Here is a 9,189-nt window from a genome sequence, read left to right as displayed (position 1 = left end):
CTGGCTGTTTTGCTGCAGTGCACGGTTATAGTGTCATGTTAATTTCTATACCGTGATTAACGCTGCGTAAACTGCTCTGCCAACATAAAACAGCTGACATGAAAATATTCTAATGTTGTCTAATTCATTTCGTTATGATATCACTGCTGATAAAAAGTGCAGCTCACACACACAACACTTAGACTCACAGAAACAGCACAATTCCTCTTACCGTGGTGTATTCCCTCTCTTCCTTTCGGGCTGTGTGAAGAGCTTCTGGATTTTTGTTGCTCTGACACAACTACCACGCGCTGCCTCAAAGCCCCGCCCCCGCTGGTTGCGGAGGAGCTCCCATTGGTCAGTTCGGATACAACTGCAGCCAGGCCGAGGTGCCTTATTGGCCAGAACAAGCTGCCAATCTATTTGGATTCTGCTTCCCGCGTTCTTAGCACAGATCACAATACATTACATTATGCAGCCTATATTTAGGCGTCAACAACCGCTGCAGGCATGTGGAAACAAGACACAGGGACCTCGGGTATTAATACACCAGTGAAGCAGGACACAGAGTTTCATCACAATTATGTTTAATGTGAAACAATTAAACTGTCCAAATAATGATTTGGAATTTGTGGAAAGACTACAATATAGGGAAATCAATCCCACCTCATTTTGAAAACAGTGCAGTGATTATCCAGATTGTATTTGAGTATAAAATGACAAAAGGGATGCCTTTAACTGCCAACTAAGAAAGACATAGAAGACAATAACCTGTCTGAACAGAATCATCCTTATATCCCCTCAGGAGAATGATTTGTCACTGGTGACTTTGACTTTTTGTGTCAGCTACATTTGGATTAGCTGTCTCAGTAGTTGCAAACTTATAGAGCAGGCAGTGCTGCTAGAACAATGTTAACGAACATGGCTACAATCAGTCTTTTAACATGAGAGGAGCCTTGACTTGAGCTGCAACTTCAGCCCCCATAAGTTCCTCTACAATCGTCAGGGCGAACTCAAAACTGGTTCCTGGCCCACGGCTGGTGATGTAATGTCCATCCTTCTGTACTCGAGCCTCTGAATATTTATAGTGGTCTAAAAAAAGACAAAGAGAAAGACCATAAGGATAATAACAATGTAAGACGTTCGAGCATTAGAGTGAAAGCCCCAATTGTTGGGCATCAGACTGCGCAACAGACACTTATACAAAGAGTATCTATCACTATTTCAAGAGACCCAGTTTCTAGTATGTTCTGTCAAATTCCAGCATCCGTTTTCACCTGAGTGGTGTGCTCTACTCTACTGCATAGTGACATGGTCTTTTGGAGGCAAAGTAGAGCTAATACAGCACCATCTGCTGCCCATTACGGATAATTACATTTTTTAATGTTCTGAGCTAGAGCAACAAATGATAAAACCACTAGCTGTGCATTACAACTCATGCTACACTTTTCTTACTGTGAATTTGCTTTTGTATACAGTTGATTTACCTCCAGCCATAATCTTCTCCTTCGCGCCAGGATGTGTGGTGACTGTGCTGCCATACCCGATGCCATGTGCAAGTAGAGCAATGGGACCTGCAGAAGGGAAAAGCTCTTTAAAGGCTCATTTAACAGCAAGCTGACTCTATTAACTTCTTCTGGTGCTTGCATCAGTGCATGCGTTCATCTTTACGCAGTTAAAAAAAAGGGCGAGAGTCAAGGGTGAAAAGGGAAAAATACTGCATCCTTGAATCACTTCCCTCAAGCTTAACACAAAATGGGAAAATCACACAGCCAATGGAATCACAGAAAAGCTGCTTGTATCAGGAATTGTAGTTCTCACAATCCATTAAAGAGAGAAGTACACAATATTTGATGACAACACTGTGTCCTGAAGGTGTCCTCAGGTGTACCATTGTTTCTAAGAATACACACATGCTGTATACAGTTTCAGCCTCTGTCCAAAGTCTCTGCACCATGTTGAAAACAGAGGCAAAAAGGAGAGGCTGAAGACATTGACTGCTGCTGCATTAACTTTGGCAATGTCCTAGCACTGCAGTGAGCTCATCCAAAAACTGTTAATAAATAGAAAGTTATTGATTATGCTCCTTGGCTGCCTTCCCATGCAGTCTAAAGATTACACTTTCCCCTGGCAGAACAGAAGACTGCCCGTTAGTGCCAAGCTACTCCTGTTACAGCTTGTCCCCACCCAAAGGACGCCAGTCTGAGAGAGATCTTTAGAAAATCAGGATTGGACAGCGAGGTAGGCCCATAGAGAGGTGTGATGAAAACTATCTTTTTACAAGCAAATATCACCTCAATTGTTTGTACTTTTATTTTGTAGCTATGACTGTATGCACATGAAACAAAAAATAGCCCCAAAAGAACTGTTTAGGTTTCAATCTTGCCATTTTAGAAGAGCCTTTCTTCCACATTAAGGCATTATTATCCTTGTTGGAACAGAATAATATGTCTTACAACTGGCCCGCACTTACTGGCAGGTTCATTAAACTGTACATCCCAGTGAGGATTTGCTCATTTTCTAGGACACCCTTCAATCCACTTTGCTGCATCAGTCCCCGTCCTCATTCAAACTGTCCTTCCAGTGTCCTTCCTCTGCATACGGAGGCTGTCAAATAAAATGTCAGTGCTTGTAGGTTCACTCGGGGACAGATATTAATCAACCCCTCACGCTTTTATTCCAAATGCCAAAGAGAGGTCACATATGGCCATAAATTAATGAGGCATGTCATTTGTTCAGAGTGTGTATTTTTTAATATGTGGTTAAGATGTGTGATAAGCTCCCTATGGGCATTACTAAAGAGGAGAAAATCAGAGTAATCCACTGCCCTGTGTGTATAAAAACTGCACACATTTCCTGTCCCAGATCTTTTTTGTGAGTTACAGCACTTGAAAAATCCCTGTCACACATTTCATATAGTAAGCAAATGGATACACTGCACTCTGAATTATGGGTAATATTTATCCACAAGATTAAAGAATGATCAAATTTGACAGTCTTATTTAAACTTTAACCTGGAGAAAGGTATCCCTATTAAGAGGCTGCTCTGCCTAATTATGACTTTGGGTTGTTTTTTTTACAAAAAGTACCTGCACAGATGGCTGCAATCAGACCCTTTCTGCCATCTTGATCCTTCAGCACCTCCTTCACAGCAGGAGACTTAAAGAGAGCAAAGAAACCAGATGCACGGTGAGTCATTCGCAGGCCATGTGATTGCACAGTGTGCCGACTATAGTTTAATTATTGAAAATGACTGGCAATGACATGAAAAATTTTCTAACACTGTTGCATCACAATAACAGATTTCAGATAAAAACAACAGATAAAAACAAGAAAAAATATTGTTTATTTTGGCTAGATACCATCTCTTGGATGAGTTTGATGAAAATGTTGACTTTAATTTTATAACCTTGTTTAAGAACACAGAGAATACATTATCTATGTACCTTTTTTTACTGTAAAAGATTATAGAAATGTGTTATAATCAGGGACCTTTTTCTCCTCCTCAGGCTAAGAAACGTATTTTCTCAAAGGATGCAAGTTCAATCTGTTTTATAAAACTAACACAACAGGAAATATGACCTCAAACCTTGAATTAAGTTATGACTACACATCCTTGATGAGTAATATTTCTATACTGACGTATCATGTGCAGGGCTGTACCCTATCCCAGCATGCACTGGACAAGAGGCAGTCATTTCATAACAAATGTTTACATAGGCTGTAATAGCTTTGAATCATATCTTCTCCAAACTAAATAGTCATCCAACTGCATTTCTATGGGACTGAGCACAGATGGCGGTGCATACTGTGTAATGTAATGCAGTTATTCATGGTAATATTATTATATACATTTAAAATACATGTGATTTTTTTTCAGTGACTCTGTGAATAACAGCTTCAAAATATCAGTTAATCACTGAATGTTTTATGTTTACTGTGTGGTTGCAGGAAAACTTAAAAGACTTGTCTTTCTAGTTGTTGCAAAACGGTGGGCAGGTTTTACTGAAAAGTTTTTCTGAATCTTTATATTTGTGCATGTTTCACACTGTTTTTTAATGATGGGGTCTAAGTCTAGAAAGATGAGTTGTGTTTTTGAGAGGTAAACTTTTGACACAGTAACACATACTTATGATTTTGAAAAATAAAACAGACTCTCCTGGCAAACACTGCAAACTCATGCTCATTATTTATTTACATAATTGACATTTCAGTGGACTAATACCTTTTATAATCTTGTGGCATAGAAATCCTAAGAACCCCTGTGCTGGTTTCTTGCACCCAAACAGGATCCACTACCCTTATGTTATTAAATAAGCATTATGGCTTGATGGTCAGCAGGGGCGTCGTAGTGGGGGGGGAAGTGGGACTGACTACCTAGGCAGTCCCTCCAGGATTTCGCAGGATTTTTTTGTGATTGTTGCGGTCCAAAAAGCCTGAATTTGCGACAGCTTTTTGAAAAAATTGCGGTGAAAGTTGCGATTGTTTTTTTTTTTCTTTTTTCCCCCAATAAAATCTCAGGGGCAAGTAAATATGCTAAATTACAGTTGTTTTTAGAAAACATTCTTGATGTGGCCACTGACTGTATTTTGATTCTCTTGATTCACAGAAAAATGCCATGAAAGGACTGATGCACAGTCAGTTCACGGCACTCTGAAATTAACCTGAATCTTTGATGACAAGGAGTTGATCAAAACTTACTGAATGTGTCTGATGTATCACCAAACTGGATTAAATCAAGCTGTAGATGCAGAGCTTTTTACGGTAACCACAGCAACAACGTCAAACATCAAATAGTAAACAGACGTCCCCCGGTTGTGTCTTTGTCACTAACACACACCGGGGGGTAAAAATCATCAATGAAGATGAGACAGATGCATGGAGGTGAGGACAGCTGGTTCATAAAGCACACCTGCTGCAGGTAGAGACCAAGCTAACACTGAGCCCCTCAATCTATAAATAATAACGTTGTCATGGTCACTTGTCCTGCCTGCTGTCCCCTCTTTTCACCCGTTCTCTGTGCGTGTTTTGTTGCTGAAAAGTGCCGATCAAGTGAGGACTTACGTTTATGTTCCAAGGAAGTCAAATTGATGACAAAACCGATGACGTACAGGGGCTGAGATTAAGGTAATTGGTCAAATTTGCGGGAAAGTTGCGATGATTGTAAAAAATTGCAAGGCCGCGAAAAAATCGCGCTGATTGGTTGAATTTGCGTTGATAGTTGCGATCGCGAAATCGCAACTTCCTGGAGGGACTGCCTGGAGGGCCCAAGTGAGGAGGGGGGCCCTTAATGGGCCTGAAATAAAACGTGTTTTCTACAACGCTTTTCTTTTCTTTTGTTATAACTGCAATAAGATAACTAAAATTGTCTGAATAAATAAACAAACATTAAGAATTCCTTTCTGGAATTTCTTTCCAGCTCTGTGAGATGCACATCTCATACCTACAGTGAAGAGTTGTCATATTTTCATGGCAATTAGTGTGGCTGAATCTGACTGAAAGTAAACTGTAGGTTTTTAGAATTTTATTTTACTTCATCTGGTTAGATTATACCAAATAATGCCCCCTTGTTGTTATTTAACAAGTCACTTGGCTTCAAATAATCTTGTTTAAAGAGATGGACAGTCTGAAGGTCAATATTGCAGTTACATTTGGAGAAATTGTAAAAAAAAACAATATTGATATGTAGCTTAGATTTGAGTCAGTTAACCAGGATAGTTTTAAGCATATATTTTTGATTAATGCAAATAAACCAGTACTATATCAGCAATGTTATATCTTTCCAGGGGGCCCAGGATTCCTGGTGATGCCCCTGATGGTTAGACTTTGTAAAGCAAGGCTAATGTGGACTGATTTTGGCTCATGGGTGAGCACCATATAAGGTTTGAACCCACACAGATGGGAGCATAAAATAGCTGAGTGTGTAGCATGCAGTTTGACTGTATTTCTTACCTCTGCTAGATTCTGTGCCCCTGGCATTCCTCCTGGTAGAAGAACCACATCATATGGGCCCTGGGAAATAAACCATGATATGTGTTTAGTTTAGTTTAGTTTAGTCTAGTTTAGTCTAGTTTAGTTTATTCATTATTCATCGTGTCATGCACCGAAAAGGTGCCTAGCCCATATGGATTTACAAGACACTACAAAAAACTGAACAAATTTGGAGCAATAACATAAGAAGAAAAAGAAAAAGAAGAGAGCAGTTACAATACTGCACATATCCAGCAATGACCTAAAGTAATTAAAAAGCATAGTGGTACACTTCAGACATTTGACAGTGACAACAACTAAATCAGACATAGAGTGTGCTCTTAGGCTGCTGAACAGCATTTAACACAAACTGAGCAGACTGGAACACTTTGTGTGTTAACAGGTACTGAAGTCTATCTTCATTAGACATGCAAAACAAATCAGGACAGTTTTCTTATATTTTGTTGAAAAGGAGGCACCTGAGATCATGATATGATGGACAGTAGAATAAAAAGTGCATTTAATTTGCCTCATATGTGAGAGGGTGCAAAGGTTTGTAATAACAGGACATAATCCAACATGCTTTGATTACTGGAAATGTATTCTCCAATATTAAAACCTTTATAAAACGTGAAGTGTACAGTGTTGGTAGATAGATGCTGAGGCCAACCTCTTTGCTGGCGTCCTCCAGGCTAGCATCAGGACAAATGACGACGTTCCTGCTGCACTGGACTGGCTCTTTGCCAGTCAGTCCTGCAAGCGTCACTGAAATCTAAAGGTTTGTGAAGTTGATATAAAGAGGACAACATGAGCATGACTTCACTCTATGTCATTCTGTCTGTGTATTCCTAATAAAGACTTTTATTTTGAAAGCTATCAAATGGCAGAGTGGCGTTGAACTCTGACATTTCACTCGGCCTCTGCTTGACTCATGTTAAAGGTTGGGGGAGTGCGTCATCATCAGCAAACCCTTTAACCATCATGGTAACCAAATAGCTCATAGTATGCAACATTCAGAATTATGAATATTTGAATAGAGTTAGTTAAGCTATTGCTCGTTTGTTTGCCAAGGTTAGCTGTCATGACTTTTATGTAAACATTAGTTAATTAAAAGCGTTCTCTAATGCAAAACGCCATGATATCTACCATTATCACACATATGTTATGCCTGTTGTCCTTACACATGTTTAATATAATAATAATAATAATGCCAAGGGAAGCATTAATATATATTTATACATACAAGCTGCTGTCCAATCAGTAGCTAGCTAACTGCTAACATACAATAACAAGCCAATGAGTCTGCAGACGAGTTACAGACCCCAGCTCTGCGCATGACGTCCACAGGAATAACAGTCTCCATCTCCTCTGCACCTTTAGACAGGATTACTAAAGCCCGCTTTCCTGCCATGGTTAGCTTAGCTATGCCACGAACAAGTGCAAAGAGGCTAACTTCAGTGTACAACTTCCAGCAGTGCTGTGCAGGCGCTGTGATGAGGCTTTGACAGGAGCGGGGTTGCCAGGCTCCGTCATAGTATCCCCCTTTCAAAGATGGTAAGCCTCCATACATTACAGCTTCACGCCATAGACAATTTTTTTATTAAACCATAGACTGTGTATTAAACTCATTATCGTGATTTTGTTTTGTTTTTTGCCTTCAAAATAATTTAAAATAATACAGAATTTCATCTCCCCACGTGTATCAACAGTTTCCACAGCAGTCATTTGTTTAGAACAAATAAGATAAGATAAGATAAGATAAGAGAGTCCTTTACTCGTCCCACAACGGGGAAATTCAAGTGTCACAGTAACAGAGTAGACAGTGCAAAAGAAATATGTAAAGCAAGCCTATACAAAACAATTATTAAAAAAGTTATAAGCAATTAAAATTATAATTAAAGAGGTAATATACATATATATATATTATTGGTTATAGAGTCTGACCACTGCAGGAAGAAAAGACCTGCGGTATCTCTCCGTGAGACACTGCGGATGAAGAAGTCTGTCACTGAACGAGCTACTTAGTGTTGTTATGGTCCCCTGGAGGAGGTGTGACGTGTTGTCCATCAGAGAAGATAGCTTTGCTATCATCCTCCTGTCAGCCACCACCTCCACAGGGTCCAGTGGGCAACCCAGGACAGAGCTGCCCTTCTTCACCAGTCTGTTCAACTTCTTCCTGTCAGCAGCAGTTGTATGTTTGTAAGTTTCTACAATGTTTGTAGGACTTAAACTTAACATACTACATTCACAAGATGGTCATTAAAAAGCTGCAGTTGGTAGGATTGGGGTAAAAAAAACAGTGCTTATTTTGTGTTGAGTTTAGCAAAGAAGTCGTAACACTCATCAACAGCCATCAATAAATGAGGTATTTTGAGATAATTGGAGAGATCTCTGTATTTTCCCATGCCTCTGTATCAAGCAATCTATAAATTCCAATTGCTCCCGTCTGCTCTGACCAATCAGAGCCAATCTCCTGATTGGTCCTCCTACCTCGTCCTGATTGAGCGTGCACTACGACCTGTTTGTGAGCAGGGCCTCCACATAGACTGTATTTAAAAAATTGACGTAGTATACGTGACGTCACCCATCTGTTTCCGAAGCGCTGTTTTTAGGCCAGTCGGAGGCGGCAGCCATATTGCTGCTGTCGAACAATTGTGACGTAAAGAGGCGGGCTTTGAGCCTCCTAGCCAACAGTTACAGTGTTCCCGCCTATCAATCAAGTCATCTGTGCCTCTCATTCGAAGACTCGTAATCTCAATATCTTTGAAATTGTACCGTTAGAAAAAAAATTCAACCCCCCCTAAAGTGTGTGCCAATCGAGAAATGAGCTATCCAGACTACACTCGTCTTTTGTGCTAGGCTGTAAACATGTTTATTTCTGCTGTAAAGATTGTCTTTTTTGAATTGGTGTGGATGTGGTTTCCGGTGTTTCCGGTACTTCCGGAGCCAGCCTCAAACGGATCCTCAATGAACTGCAGTTTTTAGCACTTCCGCGTTGGACTCATATTTTTAGACCGGAGGTTGCTGCTTGGGCTTACAGGAGCAGAGAAGGGGAGAGAGGGGTGTAGTGAGAGAGAAATCTGGTGTGGAGGGGCAGTGTTAACATTCGAAATCTCTTCCTGAACTGATGTTTATTCCAGGACTACCAACAGGAGCTTTAATGAGCTGATTTAAGAAAAAGTTTGCTCTGTCATTTACAGTGAGTCAAAAGAGGGGAAATGTGTATCTAAAAGCCTTAAA

The 9,189-nt window shown here is 40.1% G+C and overlaps 1 protein-coding gene across 1 annotated transcript; it reads right to left on the bottom strand.

Moving 5' to 3' along the window:
- Positions 1-549: 549 nt before the first annotated feature.
- On the bottom strand, positions 550-7,466 carry park7 (parkinson protein 7). Its single transcript, XM_034697874.1, has 6 exons — positions 7,271-7,466; positions 6,620-6,721; positions 5,932-5,991; positions 3,069-3,138; positions 1,467-1,553; positions 550-1,071 (listed from the first exon to the last, which is right to left on the bottom strand). Exons 1-6 carry the CDS (start codon positions 7,358-7,360, stop codon positions 911-913), a joined length of 570 nt encoding a protein of 189 aa, XP_034553765.1. The 5' UTR covers positions 7,361-7,466; the 3' UTR covers positions 550-910.
- Between the last annotated feature and the right edge of the window lie 1,723 nt (positions 7,467-9,189).

Source organism: Notolabrus celidotus, chromosome 1 (genome assembly GCF_009762535.1).
Source record: "Notolabrus celidotus isolate fNotCel1 chromosome 1, fNotCel1.pri, whole genome shotgun sequence".
NCBI lineage: Eukaryota > Metazoa > Chordata > Actinopteri > Labriformes > Labridae > Notolabrus > Notolabrus celidotus.
Note: the sequence above shows the minus strand (reverse complement) of the source record. Positions and strands in the feature narration are given on the sequence as shown.